Source organism: Coffea arabica, chromosome 4c, assembly GCF_036785885.1.
Source record: "Coffea arabica cultivar ET-39 chromosome 4c, Coffea Arabica ET-39 HiFi, whole genome shotgun sequence".
Lineage (NCBI taxonomy): Eukaryota > Viridiplantae > Streptophyta > Magnoliopsida > Gentianales > Rubiaceae > Coffea > Coffea arabica.
The window spans coordinates 12614267-12635598 of NC_092316.1; the positions used below are offsets into that span (position 1 = coordinate 12614267).

Sequence of the window (21332 nt, forward strand, 5' to 3'; positions counted from 1 at the left end):
TAAGAGTATTGAAGTTTTTGCTTCAGTACGGGGGGAATGGTTTGTTAACGATCATTTTTCCGAGAATTGATTATGCAAATTGTTTAAGTGGGTTGAAGTTACACCTATTTTTTTATTGTATGAGGAGATTTCCCGTTGACAAGACAAGCTCTTCTGTTAATCTGGTGCTAAAGATCAGTCAACTTTAACTTGCAAGTTTATCGATCTATATAGAAAGAGGGGGAAAAACGTAATGTACAATTTCCTAATATAACTTTTTGATTAATTAAGAAAAGCAAATAGACTAAAGTTACCGTATTTCTGCACAAAAGGAGATGAAAGAACAAAATGTACATGCTTATATTAACAATATAACAAGTCAGGAAGCGACTCAAACTTTCCGCCGTTTGCATCTGGAACAGTTTCATTTGAATAAACTCCATCATGCATGTCAGAATTCTCTACTACTATATACTTCTGTCAGCTGAACCAGGGAAAATATTCATCCTGGTGTTTTGGACCAAAAGGAGGCTTACCCACTTCCCCTGCTAGACTTTTCTTCAGAGTTTGGTCACATTTCAAACTTGAGTGCTGATTTTGAGGTCAGAAGCAATCTCTCCAGCTTCAACAGCCGATGCAGACTCTTTCTTGTCCGACCCAAAAAAGGAGCAACTCTGGAATGCATCCAGACTGCTAGCTATGAGGCGGTTCAAGCCACCAAGACTATCACTTAAAATCAGATCATCACTACGATATCTACAGGAAGATATGTCCAAATCTAGTGCGCCTAAAGAATCAGGCTGCAAAATTGAAAAGATGGAATGAGGTCATAGGTGCCAAAATCCTACATCAGAAAAATATCTGTAATATTACATAATTTTAGCAAATTTTCTCGTGTTCTTTCGAAATAAAATAACTAAGTAAGTGTACTAGTTTGATATGAAAAAAGCAAAAAAGACAACCATCTTTCCACTGGATTTGTACGAGGCATTTGATTGAAACCAGTAGAAACACGAACTAGGAAAGCAAAGGGTCAAGAATGTACCCAGTAAATGTCAGTAAGCCCATTGAGATCCCTCTGAGAGTCATCAAAAGAATGTTGATCGGCATGACACTTATCCACAATGTCTCCATGCATGGGATCATCAGGTAAGGGTTCCTCAGGATCAGACTGCTAGGCCAACCAAAAATGGATATGTTATATCTGAACTCAAATTGCAAGAATTTGATACTAAGCAGGAAATAGATATGGCAAGAATATCTGTATGCAATTACCTCCTGTGCTTTACCAGATGCAGCCGAACTTGTACTGGCAATCTCTCTGGATGTCTCTGGAGGAGAAATTCTTGATGCATTTTGAAATTCTTCAGAGAAAACACTATTCTTCTGAAACACAAAAGCATCACATGTTTCTTCACCATCCCATATAGAGGATGTATTAGTGTGAAGAGGTGGCTGCAAAGCAGATCGGCTTTGATGTTTATATATATGAGCCGCAATTGCAGCATCAAAGGAGTCACAGCTAAATGGAATCTGCTGAAGGCAGTGAGAGTTCCTTAATTCAGTTGAATCAATGCAATTTACTTCTCCATTGTGAGATGCCTCAGTGAGCAGATCCCCAATGCTTATGTTAGTTAGGCTATCAGCCCACTCCCCAGCTGACAAAGCAACAGTCTTGTGTGGCCTCAAGTCATCCTAAAAAAGCACAAATAGGAAATTAGATAGAATTGCAACAAAGGGACCAGCCATTCCTCGGACTTTGAGATGCGCAAAAAGTTATACATGGTATGAAGCTAAGAAAATCACCCATTTATTTCCAACAAAATATTACAGGCATATCATATTTTTATAGCAGACTATCTATTTCACGACTTCAATATTTTCTGATAGTTTGAGGCAGAAATAGGCAGTATTGCTACCACAAGTCCACAATGATAGACAACAGCTTTATGCCACTTTCAGCAAACCACAAAACTATATTACCAAGTGTTACTTAATCTATACCTAGCACTTTATAGCGCCCCGCCCCGCCCCCCCCCCCCCCCCCCCCCCCCCCCCAAAAAAAATCACGGGTTGTCCAGAAACAGTTGGAACAGCAATCACAACTAGGAAAAATATCGATCTATTACAGGCATACATAATTGTAATTTCAGGTAGTGCAAATTTCACTTGAGAACTAGATTAATATAGAACAATTGCGAGGCCAAGTTGACTGCGGGTTGTCCAGAAACAGTTGGAACAGCAATCACAACTAGGAAAAATATCGATCTATTACAGGCATACATAATTGTAATTTCAGGTAGTGCAAATTTCACTTGAGAACTAGATTAATATAGAACAATTGCGAGGCCAAGTTGACTGAAGCTTCAAGAGAGAGAGTTAAACAACAGAAACCTCCAGTGCGCTGAACATATTAGTTTAAGATGTTCTAAAAAAACTAGGAGCTAAAATGACGAATACTTTACCAGATTTTCCTCTTGTACCACGACTGTGTCAGTTGTACTCTCTCTTCTGTTCAATACATGTGCTGCAGTGTGATTAGAGGATTTGACTGTATTCACATCTGGACCTATGCCAGCACAACCAATGGTATGATTGGGCAATCTTGAAGGAGTCAAGGTGGTCATTTTTGCAGCAGACAGCAAGCCTTCATGGATACCTAAAAGGTTTTCTGCTTCCTGATAAGTAGGTGGACTCGATTTTGGTGTTGTATCCACAATCTGCTCATTCACAATAGATGTCTCCGTATGGTGCTGAGTAGGGCATGATAATGATGCGAGAGATGTTGCAGATCCAGGATCAGCATGAGGAAACCAACCATATCTAAAGGGAAAGAAAAAATGATCATCATTGAAATCGCTCTCCAGAATTTGTTCTCACAAGAAGAAAATTGGTTTTTTTTTTTGGGCGGGGGGGGGGGGGGGGGGGGGGGGAAGGATGGAATGCACAAGCACCCCTTGTAGTTTAGTAAGTATAGACAAAACCTCCCACAGTTTGGAAACCCACACTTTAGCTCCTTATGGTTCCAACTAAAGTGAAATGGTAAGTTTTTTTTTTTTGTCACATTTAATGGTCTAATGCCAATAGTCAGCATTTTTATATGGAATAATGATGAAATTATCAGATTGCCCTTTAAATTGAGGTAAAATTGAAATTACAAAAGAAAACTTGGGGTCAAAATTAAAATTCTGTTCTTTCCTATCTCCTTCAGTACATTCCTTTCTCACTCGTCGCTCCTTCCTCCCCTTTCCCCACCGTCATCCTCCCTCTACTCTCCTGCCCCCTTAAAATTCACGTCCCATCCCTGTGACCAGAAGGATAGCCCAACTGTGCCATTCAACTTCCGCTTATCCATGTTCCAACCAAATTCCCCGATCACCAGCAATGGGCAAATTTGGGTGGAGGCCAACTCAACTCGACCATTGGATCCTCATCAATTCCAGCACAACAGGGAAAATCAAATAAATTATTTGAATCAATCTCTCACAAGCAGGTGATGACAGGTGGGAGAGCTGCAGGAGGGAAAACTCTAATTGCTATCCTATTGTCACAAGTCAATTCAGTAATTTTGCCGGAAAAGGAAATGATAATTGCTAATAGAGCATATCCTCATTTATGCCAAAAAGAAAACTTTCTTGGGTTGATCAGAGTAGCAAAGCAACCATAATAGAAACATATTCAGTTTTAGAACAACCTCTTTATTGATTGCTTCATTTGCTGTCCCCACAGGTATGCACCTTTAAGTTTTGAATATTTTAGCAATCCAACATCTTTAGAGAATCCAGATGTCATGTTTACAACAATCTTGCTGAAACATAAGAACATCCCATGATTGACACTCTCTCTCTCTCTATCTCTCTCTCTCTCTCTCTCTCTCTCTCTGGTGCTCTTATGTCTGGCTTCTACAGTGCTGGGAAAGCCACCGGGGAAGGGGAGGGTAGAGGTGGAGGCAAGAGGCTCTTTTCATACTATTAATTGACCTAATAATTGAATTACTAATTTAACCTTTACAGCTGTTAAACATAACAGAAAATTTAACATTTCATAATAGTACAAGCACAAGGAGTTGGATTCTAGGTTTCCAAAACTATAGGGAGTTAATGTGTACATTCGCCTAACCATACAGGATTCTTTTGTACTTTACCCTTTTTTTGGCCAGTTGGGGGAGTGGGGGGTGGGAGGAGGATAGAGTACCTGAGGCGGAAAACTGGAGGGTTTCCAATTTGCGCATATACATCTGAAGCACTAAGAACTGAATCTTTAGCCCATTTGGGACAGCTAACTTGGTTCGCTTGTTGTACAAAGTATGGCAAGAGTATTAGTTCTCCAGATGCTATGCTTGACTGACCCCATTTGCGATTAAGATGTTCCAGTACAGAAGATATCTTCTTTCGTGTACTCAAAGTCAGCTCCAGGTATGGATTATGTTTATCCTGTGAAAGGATAAAAGCCAGATTTCAAGTTCTGAGTTATACAACTTCCCTTAGATTGGCACAAGAAAACACATAACTAAATAACCCACCATTTCCAAGGCTCTTCGGGTAGCTTCATCAATGGGGAATAGCTGGAGCTTAAGTTTCATTGAACTCTGCATATTGTTCAGGATTGAGGGCATGACTTTTCCACAGTAGTCAAAAGCATTTTGCACTGAGAAGTAACGAGCAAGTTCAGATAAAATCTACAAGTTTACAAATAAGTCCTAATCCAATTAGCTTCAGAAAATCACACTGGCAACTCACCATGAGCATCCTCGACATGTTCAACCTCTCTATCTGTGGCAGTTCTCTCTAAATGTTCAGCAGCATCAGCAACCAAAGAAACCCCGGCAATTGCAGCCTTCTCCCATCTTTTATAGGCAGCTTTTGATGTAGCACCTGCAACAGATTACCACAAGATAAGCCAGAATGGTGATGACCATGCATCAATAATTCCTAAAGAGCTTCAATCACTTAGGTGCAAAAAGAACAGAAGCCTGTCAACATAATATACGGAGTCAATAGGATCAGTTAAAATCAAAGCCTATCATGGTAAATACCAAGGATGATTGCTTGATCCCTTCAACTATGCTCAAAAGCCTGGAGAAACAAGTTTCATCATGCATTTAAAAGCATACTTCACTACTCATAGGAAAATCAAAACAAGCAGCAGACTATTACCCCATGTGAACACTGTTTTTTTTTCCTTTTGTTACACCCAATGCACTGAGGCTGCATCACCTCAGGACACCTGTATCAACTCAAAGTACATTAATGGCCACACTTACAAGTCAGATCTACATTAAATTTTTGTTGTTACACCTGTATATGCAATTCAATCACCTGACCAAGATTCCAGCTTTTACGCTGAAGACCTTTCCCAAACAATAATCTTTCATAACTTCTATACTTAAAGCTGTGAAGTGCTACAATGCCAGGTAACAGATCTATGCGGCAACCACTCCACTCAAGGGCCTCACTTTCATATAATCATCAACTCACACCTTTAAAATACAACTAAAACCACATGAAAATGTGTAAATTCTTCATAGCTTTCTAAATTAACATCACAAGCATTTCCTAAAGGAGTTCTCATAGAATTTCGTACTACCTGTCAAATTCTTCAAAAGGTTTACATGCAATTTCTACAGAAGTACATTGTATCAACTATTTCAGGAGCATTCTTCTGCCTGGTATACAACCTGCCTTAAACTTTCTCTCTCTGTTATGCCATGATTGACTAAACTAATAATTCTACATCCTCTAAATGACAGCAGACTTTTCCCTGAATTGCTGTCCTATCCAACACAAAAGGAGAATTTGGGGAAAGAAAATATGAAAATCTCTTTTACTTGCATTTAGGAAAAAAGAATCAGAACTTATTCTCCCAAAAATAGTTAAACTTGCACTTAAACCTCTTTGAAAGCATTTAAATCCATGACGAATACAGCTTTTGGGATCATAAAACTAGGATAACATTGGTGGTAAAAAGAAGTCAAATTTATATTTGCAGTTAAATTAGCATCACTTAATTGATTTTTTAGCATAAAAAAAAAGATATCACCACAAGTAGGTTCACCATTACATATTATAAACTTAAAATAAGCAGCTGCTCATATTCAATTCTTGTATTCCAACATCGTAAGCAACATTTATAATATAAAAAAAAGACGCCCAAACAAGACTTCAATGATGAGATGCACCAAATATAATCTATCAATATCCTTTTCCTTTACAACTAGAATAAAACAGTTAAGACATCAAAATAAAAAGAAAAGAAAAACTGTCACATACTACAGCATGCCAACCATAAAACTTGTGAAGTAAGTTACCTGCTTTGCGCTGATACCTAGCTGTTTTAAGAGCAGAGGGGCCTGATTTATAGTTGCCTCTGTTGATGCCTATATTTAGATGGCGGTATATAGAGGATCCTTTCCCAATTCCAGGTTTTGGAATGTTTTGACTATCTATAAGAACGTCTTTGACCACGCGGCTTTCATGGCATGAAACTTTACCCTGGTTTGGGAGGCCAGTTGGAGCAGTTATAGAACTGTTTTCTCCCTGAGAAGCTCTCTTTCTGACATTCTTCTTCCTATCTTTCAAGAGTTGGGTTTCCTTCAAGAGAAAGTAGCTATAGTAACTAAATCAACAAAAAAGATCAAAACCAAATGTGCCCACAATGGGCACCAGAAAGCTTTTTAAAAAAGATTATGGCTACAATTTGGTCCAGGCTTACCAAAGTCTCTACAAACAACTTGAATCTTCGGGGTTTCAGGTGAAGTTTTGATGCTTTGCAGCTGTACTTCTCAAGTAAAGACCACCTACAAACCAAAAAACCAAATTTATGAGATGTACATTTTGAATAAATTAGCATATGTAGACTCTTTCCAGACAAACCAAAAACCACTCAAGTACAACCATTCACATTTCGCTTGTCAAGCTGAATAGAAATAACCCCTCCGAAGAGTTACGCTTTTACTACTTAGCATGAGGTAGATGAGGTGCTTGCTAAAGTGCACTTAATGATAAACAAGTTTTCCAACTTCTGACAGGTTGTGATTTTCTGCACACTGAGAGCGTGACAGAGGACCCTAGCTGAAATCTCATATTTCAGGGCAATTAAAAGTTACTAGTACATCATTTTTAACATTTACGAACAAAATTCTTCCTGTGCCATTCATCCTAAAAATAGTTCTGGACAGTTTTTGGGGGCAGAAGCATCTCATTCTTCAATTCCTTACTTTTTACCTTTCACTGGTTGGACAAGTTTTCCACAGCCTTATTCAATTAAAAGGAACAAAAAGACAGGTATGTAAATTACCTTCAAAATTTTGTTCTTGACGATACATACACCTCAGAACAGGTCACAAGTATGACACGACCAAAACTTCTCAACAAAATCATTGTTGTGACCAGAAAAAACAAAAAAAGCACACCTCTCCTCTATGCACAGATGGTGCTCATCCTGAGTTTTACAAATTTCCAAATAAAATGACTCCTGACAACTTAATAGATGAATACTATCATGGCTTGTTGCATAGAAGACTCTAGCCTATACACTAAAGCAATTAAGCTAGAATGATAACAGAAAGCTTGAAACAGACAGAAGAAAGTTTAATTGAATATACAATTACCATCGAAGCATTGCAGCATTGGTATCCTTAGAGTTTTTGGCATCAAGGCAAAGCTCTGGACCCAGCAATTTGTTCATACGCCTTACAAGGCGATAGTAATAATGCCTGACCTAAACCCCCAATTTCAAGGAGAACGAGAATACAAGAAAAGCTAAATCATGATTTAGACATAAAAAAATCAAGATACTAAGAGATAGAAACTCAAATATCAACAGTAAGTGCACCTGATCCTTGTTTTTACTCTGAACACGACAAGTTATTTTTTCGAAGTTCTGTCAAAGAAAACATCATACTCATCATTATGTCAATAATTACTGTAGGAATCTAAAAGAACATATTGGGTTAATCAACATTAAAAATAAAAGTAGATTGCCTTGCCCACTTGTCGAAGAGCAGAGAAAAAACTTTCTTCCTCTTGATGGGTCCAAGCAGCCCATTGTCGTGTTGGCCTTTTTACTGAATTAGAAGATAGAATGCTCGTTAAAGTTCAATATCTCAAAGTATCAGTTATACAAGACAAATTTAGACATAAGTCGGTGAACATGGTCACACTCTCCTGAAGAAAGAGAAATAAACACACATAAAATTACTCAACAGATCAATTGCAAGAAAAAAGGATAATAGAACTTGCAAAGAATATGAAATTAGGAAATTAAGTAGAACGTTGAGGGATCAGGCAAACCAAAATCAATGAAACAGGAAACTGAAAGATTACAACATGGCTAAACGCAGATCTTTTTCTCTGCATGAAATTTCTTCGGAGAACATAATGCATTCAAGACACTTTAGTCAGTATGGGATAAGAAATATGTTAAATCAGGAGCAGTTCATAGTATAAATGCCGTGTGTCTGAAATGTATGGAGCTAATAATGAAATGATTAAGCAACCAATCACATCACAAACCTGGCAGAGTTGAGGCATTTTTGTCTTGCAAGGATATGGTTGAACCAGGAATTCCTTCTTTTACATGATTCTCAGGATGGAGGCATGAATTGCAATCCAAGGATATCTGTGGCTCCATTTGCATTTTTAAGGTCATCACGAGAACACCCGAATTTAGTTATTTTCCAGTTTTCAACATCACGTAAGCTACTTCCTCAAAATCTGCATCAAAATATCAGCACACAAGAAGGAAATATTTGTGAGAATCAATACAAAATGATAGTTGATCAAAGTCAAGGTCATTGATATCTAGGTAAGTGAACTTACTAGCATAGATGAGTTATTTTGATAGACTATATGTAAAATTCATCTTAGAATTTGTGGCATATTCAACCTTAAAATAGACTTGACAGGCTAGTTAATGGCATACGACAATGCCAATAATAAAAGTCTGTAACTTCAGCCACATCCAAATGAATGACAGAATATTCCACACCAACTAATGCAATTGAACACCGACACTTTTCTCATGTTGCATTATGCTGGGTAATTTGCAAAAGGTGAAGTATGGATGTATGATTTTATGTGATCCATTTCTTACACAAAACATGATTCATTCAATAGTCAAAATTTGACTCAGCACAAGAAAAGCTACCCAAGAGTCCACAAAATTAGGTTAAACAACATCAACAGCTCTCAACACACAAGACTTTTTCAATCAGGAAATTAACATTGGAACCACAACCATAACACATTTTAAGTTAAGATGACAGCCAAAGCAAAGAGTACTACGGCAGAAAATTTAATTGCAATACGGCCTTAAATTCCACATTACAAAAGAAATAGAACAAACGTTTTTCTTTTTTGAGAAATAGAACAAATTTGAATTAAAATATTAGATTTAATTTTAAAAAAGAATTCAAAATAGATCGCAAATTCAGCTCCCGAATCGCCAATAAAAGAAAACCAAAACCTCAGTATTACAAGGTAAGAACAAAAAATAAAGCAGGATTTAAGAAGAAGCAGTAGCATAAGAATATGTAAAGCTATTCAACTAAGTATCTACTAATTAATCCCTAATCAAGATTGTAATACACACAGAGAAGGAAAATTACCATAGATTTCAGCTGAAGTGAGAAATCAGTGTGCAGAAACAACCCAATTGGAAGAAAACGGTAGGGTTCCAGTGGCGGTTCAGGCAGGGCGGAGTTGATGATTGATGGCCGATAGAGATGAAGAAGCCTTGAAGATTACGATCAGGGCAAAGAATTTGGGGGAAAGGTCTGGAAAATTAAGGGCATGTTTGGTATTAGCATTTTTATGTTTTTTCCAAAGTAATTTCTATGTACCTCACTCTGTTAGTTTCTGCTTACACAAGAACAAAATATGAGCCTAGGTGTTCTCACTTATCACTCTACAAAATCTCAGAAATAAGAAAAAGGGTAAATTACACTAACCCCCTTATAGTTTTGATAAAAATCACAAACCTCCCTTCTTGATTTTGAAATAGTAGGGTTTTTTATCAAAATTTTCTTTGAAACTTCGTTAATATGGTGGTTGTTTTACATTTTTAACTTTTAGCAAGAACAATTCATTTAGTTGGTTGACAACAATTATCATTGGGAATTGTAAAAGGTTATTGGGATGTATGTAACACTTTATTTGGATAGGAGGTTATCTGAAATATTATTTGTATTAAGTACCATAGCACTTTTTATGATGTGATGTATATGAGACAAAAAAGTCCTTAGAAAGATAAAAAGTTGATTTAAAAAATGTAATTGTGATGCTTTTTGTGGATTTGTAGAGTTTGACCAACCTTTGATTTTAGTCATAGCATGAACAACTTAGATAAAAGCTTGTTTCTTACTTACAAAATAAAAAATGGGACACGTAAGAATCTGAACTGTCCATCCACTTGGAAACTGTACAACAATATTTTGAAGCAGTAGTAATTGACTTAGCTGATCGCATTGTCCAGGAGTTGCTTGTGATATGTTTAATGGGCACACCATGCTTAATGAGGACCACGACAAAATACTTTAGCGAAATGGAAAACATTTAGAAGCTATATGGATTGCATTTTCGGGGAGTTTTCGTAGAAAAATAATAATGTTATTTTAATTTTCTTACACAGCAATAACAACAAAAAGACTGTACACCAAAAGGGCTTCATTTTTTAATGCATTTACCGATCGAAACTACCATCAATGGAGCCCAACAAGAAAAGCATGCAAGATTTGTAAAAATAGTATTAAGGAGTTAAACCTGCAAGATTATCAACTGTTTCATACAAGAAATTAGAGCAGCTATCGCATATAGGAGGATCACCTACCAGATAAAAACAAATAAATTGTTATATGAAACATAGAGTGATAAATATGATTATAACAAGATATACCTGACACATTTAGTTTATTGATTCTTCTACATTTATAGTTGGACGACTTAGAGTGATAAGTGAGAACACGTAGGTGCATATTTTGTCCTAGTGTAAGCAGAGACTAGCAGAGCGAGGTACATAAAAATTGCTTTGGAAAAAACAGAAAAACGCTAATACCAAACATGCCCTTAATTTTCCAGACCTTTCCCCCAAATTCTTTGCCCTAATTCGTAATCTTCAAGGCTTCTTCATGTCTATCAGCCATCAATCATCAACTCCGCCCTGCCTGAACCGCCACTGGAACCCTACCGTTTTCTTCCAATTGGGTTTTTTCTGCACACTGATTTCTCACTTTAGCTGAAATCTATGGTAATTTTCCTACTCTGTGTGTATTTCAATCTTGATTAGGGATTAATTAGTAGATACTTAGTTGAATAGCTTTACATATTCATATGCTACTGCTTCTTCTTAAATCCTGCTTTATTTTTTGTTCTTACCCTGTGATACTGAGGTTTTGGTTTTCTTTTATTGGCGATCCGGGAGCTGAATTTGCGATCTATTTTGAATACTTTTTAAAAATTAAATCTAATATTTTAATTCAAATTTGTTCTATTTCTCAAAAAAGAAAAACGTTTGTTCTATTTCTTCTTGTAATGTGGAATTTAAGACCGTATTGCAATTAAATTTTCTGCCGTAGTACTCTTTGCTTTGGCTGCCATCTTAACTTAAAATGTGTTATGGTTGTGGTTCCAATGTTAATTTCCTGATTGAAAAAGTCTTGTGTGTTGAGAGCTGTTGACGTTGTTTAACCTAATTTTGTGGACTCTTGGGTAGCTTTTCTTGTGCTGAGTCAAATTTTGACTATTGAATGAATCATGTTTTGTGTAAGAAATGGATCACCTAAAATCATACATCCATACTTCACCTTTTGCAAATTACCCAGCATAATGCAACATGAGAAAAGTGTCGGTGTTCAATTGCATTATTTGGTGTGGAATATTCTGTCATTCATTTGGATGTGACTGAAGTTACAGACTTTTATTATTGGCATTGTCGTATGCCATTAACTAGCCTGTCAAGTCTATTTTAAGGTTGAATATGCCACAAATTCTCAGATGAATTTTACATATAGTCTATCAAAATAACTCATCTTTGCCTTTTTCCTCTTCGCATAGCAGACACGAATGCTACACAATTAGTGTTTTTTTTTGGTATTTTCAGCTTTGTTTGGAAAGTGGAGAATCCTCACAAGTGGTTTGGTGCCTTTTGTTCCTTTGCATCCTGGTAAATACATTTCTTGCCATTCTTTTTTTCTTTATTTTTTTGCACCACAGACATATATACTGATCAGTAATTTTTTTTTTCTTCTAATTTTCAGCTTTGGTCCGAAAATAGAAAAGGTTTTGCAGTGAAATTTCTGTTCATTCCAGGTTAGTTTACCTCTGATTTGTATCATTTATTTGCTGAAATTTTTGCTAATATCATATGGGCTGATATTTTAAATATTTTTCCAGGTTAGTTTTCCAGTAAAAGAGACTTTTTCTCTTGACATCTAAACAAAAGGTTGGATTTGTGTGTGCAAGGTCACATCATTAGCAAACGGCTTAGCAAAGAAACATCCAAATTTTCTTCAAGTCTGAGACAAAAATATTTGCATTTAGCTAGTTAAGTTAAGGATCATTCATTACATTCAACAAAAAGTTATGATAAGAGAGATTGTAGGTTGTTCTATTCTCTTATAAGGAGAATTGCAATTACCCGATCCCTTGTGTTTAAGTTTTTTGGTAAGTACGCTTCTTTATCTAGTAATGTCTTCTGAATTCTGATTTAGTCTCTAATCATTAATTCATTACTATAAAATAAAAATACTCCTAATTCTGATTTCTTCAACAAGTTCAATGGGAAGATTTATATGGTAGCAGAGTCTCGATTATCAGAGCTTCCTATGGAGAAGGCAAAAAAGAGTGTACCTAATGGACCCGTTAATGATTCTGAGAGCACAAATCCTAAGACAAAGTGCTGGTGCTTCAGAACCGTCAATAATTTTCAAGCAAGAAAACCAAATTTTCACAAATCCTAATGGACCCGTTAATAATTCCCTTCAACTCAATTCAATCAAAGGCAATATATGTTCAAATACCAAGAAAACCAAATACAAATCACAACTTTATCAATCACCATCTCCCACGTATCAATTTTCAAGCAAGAAAATAACCAGACTCACATGTGACTTTAATTGAAGTGCTGGTGCTTGAGCTTAAGTGTGGTGGCAGGCTGGTAGCACGAAAATTGGAGAAGAACGGGTGCTGGAGTTTCAAGCTTTGAAGCTTGAAACGGCCAAAATCCGGCGGCAACAGAGGATTTCGTAGCTTGATATTCTTCCCGAAGCAATGGCTGCTGGAGCTTGAAGCTTTAAAGCTTGAAGCCTTGAAGCTGTCGGCTGTAGCTTGAGGGTTCTTGGTAGAAGCCGCAGCGATTTGCCTTGTGGGTTCTTGGTAAGAGCTGTAGCCGAAGCTTGAGGTGGTTTGATGGTTTAAATTAGGGATTTGATTTGGGCAGCGGAGAGGAGAAGAGAAACGACAAAGGCCTGCTTGCGGAGAAGAAGAAGAAGACCCAAAGTTTTTTACTTTGAGGCAAAATTTGTTAAAACATTGCAACTAAGGCCTGCAATTCTTTGATAAATTACAAGTCTAGCCCAAATGTTTTCATTTACTTGCAAATGAGCCTTGTATTTCACAAATTAGCAAAAATTTGTGGGATCGAAATAGTATCGTACGATTCTACATGATCTTACCGATCCTACATCGATCCTATGTAAATTCAAGGAATTTGCGATTCTGAGTGCGATCCGGATCGATTTTGACTTTCCAAATTGTAGAATCGTATCGCAATTGTATGATCCTACGATCCGGATCGCGATTTTAACAATCAAGACTAGCACTGATGTTTATACAATTGGGACTAATATACAATTGGGACTTAATGTATTAGAATATTACATTATGGATTATGTAACCTTTTTTTTTTTGCATGAGTGGGTTTAGATTTTCAAGCCAATGTGCATTTCTGCATTTAGTCATATCATCTAACAAGTGCTTATGCATTAAGCATCTGGATTAACTAGTGTAAAGAATATTTTGTTTCTAATTCCTTGCAATTGCATATGATATGATAAATTCCCACAATTGTTTGTAAAGGTCCATTATACAAAACTTTTCCCAAAAGAAGAATGGTCCATTATACAAGAACTTCTTGCCTGCGTTCATTGATGCAACATGCATTTAAGAGGACAAATGGGTAGTTTTGAGCCCTACAGCTTTCCAGAATAGGCATTTATTGCAGAATGGTTGCGCCACCAATATCTGGTGAACAAAGCCATAAGCATTGCAGCAATGCCCTTTTGCCTTTGTTGCTTATATATAGTTATATTATATCAGTTCCAAAAGAGCATCTGATGCCATTTGTTACCTTGTTTTCCTTCTACAGTACAGTCTCCTTGCTTCCCTAGTTCTCTCCTTTCTTCACAGTATCAGTCTATTCTCCAAAGCGGTTTGCTCCTCTAGTTTTCTCCTTTCCTCGTATCAGTCTACTTTCCTTTATTTGCTATTTTTGTCTGCTGGAAGCCACGAGGACTTCTCTCTTACTGCAGGTAACTCCCACAACTTATGCTATTTGTTTACCTCAATCAAGGAGTCCAGGGAATCTTTTTTCAAGAAAGGATGTTGCATCTTGATTGGTCTGCATTCCAAGTTTCATTTGACTTGCCTAAAAGGAAAAAAAGTTTCATTTGTCTTGAAACCTACTGCACCTTTAGTTTCAAGCCACAGATTAACCTGGTCTCAAGGGATAAAATTTTGCTCTCAAAATGACCCAAACTCCTAGTCTCCTTTCAATTTATCTGTCACTCTGCCTGCCAGGAGCAAATAACATGTAAAGCCAACGGACTTGAGTCTGTAAATGATGGAAGATATATACTAAATTCTAGTAATCATGTGTTCAGCAATACTCTTGTTTGGTGCTCTGAGATGCAAGTCTACTGTGCACCCAATAACCTCTAAAAATACTTAATTATCTTGTCATCTGGAAAAAGATTGGAAAGTGTCTTCTATGTTACCTTCTGACACACCCTATTAGACCATGTACAGAATTTTATGAATCTCTTCATATATTTGCATTCGAAACTACAATGATGATTCAGTCGGATAAAAACATCATTTTGCTAGTTCTCCTATCTTTTTACACAGAAAACTGAAGCATGACAAACGCAAGAGTTCGTAATTATTATATCAAACCAAGTGTACAACAACAGATTACAGGAATTATTGGTGTTTATCTCTAGAAGGGTTCACTCACATTCGTTTGCCTTCAAATCACTACACGAAATACAACAACTCAATACTCTCTACTGAAGTTGGAAGTTCTTTGATGGATCCTACAAAACAAAAATTGTTTTTATTTCTTGTCCTGATCTTTCATATACATTCTTTGTGATCTGCATCCTCATGGATGGAATGGTGCAAAATAAAGTGCAAGATGGTGATGAAACTTGCAGTGCTTGAACAGCTCTAAATACACTTGACTGTGAGCTATGAATTAACTCTGTTGTGTGTTTTCATTACTAACACTTGCTATGAAATTATGCAGATGTCAGAGTACTCTGTGCTTCTTCTTTCGCCTTCTGAAATGCAGGAAAAACTATGGTGAGGTATTGTCAATTTGGAAGCTGAAGAAATCATATAATTGAGTGCGCTGCACTTACATTTGAGACTTCTTTCCATGAATGAAGGGTTTTTAATGCTTTCCCAGATAACAATGTTTGCCGAGCCAAGGTCACTCCTTCAGACAGATCTTTAACGTGTCCGCTAACCAAGATGGCTGCTGCTGCATTTAGCACCTAACAGTTTCACAAGCAAGATGGATTACAAAATCATGGCAAGTGAAACATGGTAAACCTAAGGTGAAAAATATGTCCTAGTGTTATTTCATTGGTGCAAAATTTGATTGACAGATTTATTAAGACCGCTCCGAATTAGAACATAGAGTGATTAATCCTTATAAAGTACTTACAAATGCATCAGCAATGGCCCCTTGCTCACCAGATAGCACACGTCTCAGCACTTCTGCATTGTACTCTGGTTCTCCACCTCGCAAGGCATCCAAAGTGCAACGCGGAATCCCAAAGTCCACTATCAAAATAATGCGTGAGCTATATGTCACTAAATTTACAACAATATTATGCTAAAAGACGATGTGATAAGAACATTGGAAATGAGGAATCAGAAGTGATAACTTTGCACCTATTGCTGTATAATAATATGAACAAAAAGGAGATTGAATCTGCAGGATCGAGATAAAATGGAAAGTACTTACAAGGATCAAACGAGACTTTTCAATCTTATCTGCTTTGACATCAAGAACTACCCCAGGCCCTGTTCATAATTTAGTGGGGGGCATGGTTTTTGTCAAATGTACCTAAAATAGATTAAACCGTAATAATAGCCAGAAGAGAGACATTGACAAGATAAAGTTGGAGTTTTACCTAAGGGACTCATCTCATCCAGGCCCTCAGAGTGAACAACCAGTGCTCTTTTCATGCCAAATCTCTGAAGTGCGTTTGCCATTTTGTGGACCTGAAAGACCACCAAATGATAAATAATTAATCAAAAAGCTGGACAAGCTATGATAGGTTTCATGCAAGCGTGCAAAGACAAGGTTGGACATTGGAGTTGGTGATTTAAGCATTCCTCCTGAAGTAGGAAGCTGCTAAAGTTCAGTTTTAAAAAAAAAATACAAAAAGTGAGATCCTAAACCACAATGGCTGCAGAGTGAAGTACATACCAAATCTTCTGCATATACACCCACGACAGCATAAGGTACTCTTGCTGGATTCAGCATGGGCCCCAGGATGTTAAAAACAGTCTTAACTTTTAGCTTCTTTCTAATCGGCCTAACAATCTTCATGGCTGGATGGTAGATTGGAGACATCATGAAACCAATTCCTGCTTCATTTACACACCTTTTCACACCCTAATTCAATATTCAGCCAAAGTAAATATTTGAAAGACACGACCCACCAAAAAAAAACACTCCGTGCGGTAATGGCATTCATGTGTTTTGGGAAGTGATATTCATCAAAACAAATGGATGAACATGATAAGTCAGGCAGTCATTTGAACATCTTTGATGCCACAACAGTTTATTTGAATGTAAACTTTTCCCCAAGAGTATAACTTTGGTTGCAATCCAAATATAGAATATTAGGACCAGAGTTCACAGAGTATGACAGATTCTGCTCATTCGATACACGCAGTCAGAAAATTACACGTAAGCAAATAAATGGACTTGCAAGAGAAACGGCACAACAAAACAAGTGATGTATTCAGCACAAGAAGTGATAAACTTGAGAGTTTGAGAATGAACAATTTGCATGTAGCCCTGTTTAGTTGAGGCCATAGCAGCCAAGGAACAACAAAATATAACATTCACCTATTCTGGACAAATTATGCCAATGGATACCAGATAGCAAGACACTCTTCTAGCACAACTGAGGAAACCATTCTCAAGTAACTGATGAGTAATCTGCAGGCTAGCTTCCCACCAATTAAATGCTAAAGTTAAGTCAATGCAAGTAAAATATTCCACCTTTATATACTACAGAGGCAATTAACAAACTAATCTTTAACGAATTAGTTGAAATGCACATTACTTCAGGGTCCAATTCAATTGCAATTCCCAATTCTTCAAGGACATCAGCACTTCCACAAGCTGAAGAGCTTGACCTATTCCCTTGCTGCAATACAATTCTCAATGATCAATGCCACTTTTTCCAACTATCCAAAATAATAAAAAGGATATAAGAAAAGGCCTACTTTTGCAACTTTCACGCCACAAGCAGCAGCAAGAATAGAAGCACCAGTTGAGATATTCACTGTATTGGCACCATCACCACCTGTCCCAACAATATCTACGGCATCATCTAATCCTTCTACTTTCCGACAATGCTTTATCATTGCCCTTGCTAATCCTACCACCTACTCATCAATAACCATGATTACTATCAAATTTCAACATAGTTCAGAGGATTAAATTAAATTAAAAAAAAAAAAAAATTGCAAGAACACTTACTTCTTCATAAGTTTCTCCTTTGGCCCTCAACAAAACAAGAAAAGCACTGAGCAATGCCTCGTCAGCACCATCCAACAAGAAGTCAAGGGATTCCTCAGCTTCAGATTCTGATAAGTCCACCCCACTTATCAAAGTCTCAATCAACTAATCACAAAATCCCATTCAGAACCAGAATCAGAATCATAGGCCAAAAGGGTTGTTCAAAGTAGGTCAAACGAAACACCAAAACAAACAGAAATTCAAACCTCTTGTTTTACCTGACTAAAAGAAGAAATGGATGATGAGAGCTGATTAGAACCAGTGACAGCCGGGAGAGCATTTGCGGACCTTCTTTTGATTGTTTCCCCAAAAGGGCTATTGAAAAAGATTGAATTTTTGAGCTCATACTTTATTGGAGCATTTTTCTGGGCTGACACGGAAGACTGAAGTGAAGCTACAGAAAGATGACAATGCTGAAACAGGGCCATTACTGATAATCTATTCTATCCCCTCCCCGCCCTTCTGACAAAATAAATAAGGTACAAGTGGAAGAATGTGGTGCTTGTGGAGCTGTACCAGAAGGGGACCAATTTTAATGATGCTGAGTAAATTGGGGCTGCTATGATATCAAAATCATGGGCAAGTGGAGGCAGAATGGAATTCTTGCATATAAAGGAATCTTGTAGGGTCTTTAATTAGGGTTCTTAAATGGAGGGGGAGAGGAGTAATGGTCGCCGGTGGTGAAGAAGAAGATGTAGACAGGAAATTTTCCGTTGGCTCTGTCTGGGAGATTTTGCAGCGTATCGTGTTTGCTTTGACTTCTACAGTGTGGTAGGGGTTTATTGCTATATTTATTTACTAGTAAAAATGAACATAAATTAGGTGAATTTTTCTTCAAATTATGATTAAAAAAATTATGCTAAGTGAATATTGTAAATATATTTGAAAATTATGGAACTAAATTTACGAGTTCACTTAATCATGCTATCTTAAAGTTTGTTTCCTAATTAATGCATGATATATATATATATACACACACACACACACATTAACTAAGATCTTACTTTAACTTTTTTTAAAAAAATTAAAATTTGAGAAATACAATGAATTAATTCTTAGTTTGTACAAAATAATAGCGACATATAACATAATTCTGTAGATTTGTACATATAAAAATAATAAAGTGATAAAATTTTAATAAATTTAATATCCACATAAGGATAAGAGTTAAAAATTGACATAAATGTAATATAATATTTAAAATAATAGTAGTAATTTTAATCATATATTTAGTTCTGTACCTTTCAAATATATAAACATTTAATGTAATTTTACACATATTCTTTTTCCCGAACTTTTAGTTATTCTTTTAAAAAAAATTCATATGCAAATATGTATAATATTTCATATTATATCCATTCCACATTTTACTAAAATACATCAGTTTTGTTTGGATTCTCCAAAAAACCAATTTTTGAAATACAATGCTGTAATAATGTACCAAACAAAACAACTCATACATACCAAAAAAAAAAAATCATATTTTGCTACTTCTGCGCCACCGCTCGATTCTCCCGCCTCTTTCTCCTCTCTTCTCTTTTTCTCTTTGCTGTCTCTTTCTCCCACTCTCTCCTCCTCCACCTTCCTCCTCCTTTCCTCCCCTTCCCTTCCTCCTCTTGCCACCCTAGACCTCCCCTCCCCTCCCGCAGCTGCGACTGATTGCCACCTTCCATTCACGACTAAGGTAGTGGCATTTCAATTTGAGAGAAGAGGGATTGGCACTAGGTGGCGTTAGTAGTTGGTTCAATTTTTAAAAATTAAATTCTAAAAATATTTCAAAAAACATCACTAAAAATATTTGTTATAAAATTTTTTTATAATAATACCACAGTAAAATTTTGTAAAACACATCAAAAAACAACTAATTGATACGGAGCTGTACATCAAAAAAATCAAATTGTGCATTGCCCAACTCAATTAAATCATAAATGAAGACCGAGGGGCAAGACGTATGCATGATGACTCACATGGTTTTGTTCATTCATTTCTTAAAAAAAAAAAAAAGAAAAGAAAAGAAAAACGGCAGGGTTGTGAAGTCAGTCACCAGATGCCGGCTTTGCGTACACGTGTGTTGGTAATGATTACCTAAATTAAACACGTGCAAGACTCTGCCTCCTCCTTTGGCTCTCCTGCATTCTTTTCTTCCGACCCCTTTTTTGGGTAAAATTAATGAATAAATAAAAATTATTAAATTCAAATTTTAATAAGTGTCATTTATCTAAAATTAATATCATGTACAACTCAAAATAAGTGTCATTTATCTAAAATTAATATCATGTACAACTCAAATTTTATTTCTACAGTTAATTTTGTATAAAATGCCAAATTTGTCCTACTCAAATGCAAAATAATTTGGACCTAGAAAAGAATAATTTTGTCATTTTAAGAAAAGTTTTGTGAAAATAAATTGTGGTCTATAGCACTATCATTTGCCAAAAACTTTGGTACATATATTTTTTTTTTTTTTTTGGTCTCCGAACAAAAAAGTACAAGCATTGTGGATGAGTTTCCAATTCTATTCATAAACAAATAACCTTGGCAGAAATATCAAACTGTAGTTGCCACCTTTTTACTACGTGTTTTTGAAATATTTATATAAATTTTCAACTTTTATGAGATTCCATATAATTGAAAAAATTTCCTCTGCCCATCTTAGCATCAACCCTTCCTTTTGCCATGCTTTCGTTTCCAAATTCTGAATTATGCACAATGTTTTGTAACTTGTTAAATATCTGTTAAATTAGATATATATTATTTTTAATGCATGTTTATTTTGCCATTGGTGCGGGTTTCTGTGATATAAATCAAATCATACCGGACATTTTTTGATAATTTTATTAATGAAATTTGCTTCTTATCCAAAAAAAAAAAAAAAATTTCCAACGTAATGTTGTTCAATCAACACATTAATCCCATATACTTTAGTTACTCTATTGTTTATTTTTATGCATTAGATTATTTTTTTCCCCTTTAACATAGCAGCTGGAAAAAATATGTTGCAACAACGATAGAAATGATATTCCATGCCAATTTGAAGGAATGTTATACATTGAAACTCTTTTAATTCTTGGTTGAAGGTTTTCAAATTTAATAATTGAATTTTCATAATTTTGATAGTTGAATAATTGTCACCTAAATATTTTGCCCCTTTTGAATGGTACACAAGGTGAAATGTTACTTGTTTTTGGGGTCTATAACTGTAATTCACAGTTGCCAATAAAAATTAAGATTTATTAACTAAGTTGAAATGATATAAAATAATAAGAAATAGATGTTAACGGGTAGAAGGACATATTGACAGTGAGCTTCACAAA

General features: G+C 36.1%; 1 protein-coding gene, 1 long non-coding RNA gene and 1 pseudogene across 7 annotated transcripts; 1 reads left to right on the forward strand and 2 right to left on the reverse strand.

The window, feature by feature from the left end:
• Positions 1-240: 240 nt before the first annotated feature.
• LOC113739894 (TSL-kinase interacting protein 1-like) lies at positions 241-13463 on the reverse strand. Of its 5 annotated transcripts, none has more exons than XM_027267302.2 (15): positions 13079-13463; positions 9587-9754; positions 8493-8693; positions 7962-8044; positions 7813-7860; positions 7589-7698; positions 6691-6775; positions 6287-6569; positions 4719-4853; positions 4502-4626; positions 4174-4412; positions 2445-2802; positions 1255-1674; positions 1025-1150; positions 241-779 (listed from the first exon to the last, which is right to left on the reverse strand). In XM_027267302.2, exons 3-15 carry the CDS (start codon positions 8626-8628, stop codon positions 558-560), a joined length of 2370 nt encoding a protein of 789 aa, XP_027123103.2. In that variant the 5' UTR covers positions 8629-8693; positions 9587-9754; positions 13079-13463; the 3' UTR covers positions 241-557. The 5 variants fall into 5 exon arrangements, with proteins under 5 accessions (XP_027123103.2, XP_071902165.1, XP_071902164.1 ...); XM_072046064.1 differs by lacking the exon at positions 13079-13463 and adding an exon at positions 11214-12490 and having other exon boundaries at positions 9587-9607; XM_072046063.1 differs by lacking the exon at positions 13079-13463 and adding an exon at positions 10740-10754.
• Positions 13464-14286: 823 nt separating this feature from the next.
• On the forward strand, positions 14287-15891 carry LOC113739896 (uncharacterized). 2 transcript variants are annotated; one of them, XR_011813079.1, is made up of 3 exons: positions 14287-14503; positions 15499-15559; positions 15661-15891. It is a non-coding gene; the product is annotated as an uncharacterized lncRNA (long non-coding RNA). The 2 variants fall into 2 exon arrangements; XR_011813080.1 differs by having other exon boundaries at positions 15499-15554.
• LOC113739895 (anthranilate phosphoribosyltransferase, chloroplastic-like) lies at positions 15111-18792 on the reverse strand (annotated as a pseudogene).
• Positions 18793-21332: the final 2540 nt, after the last annotated feature.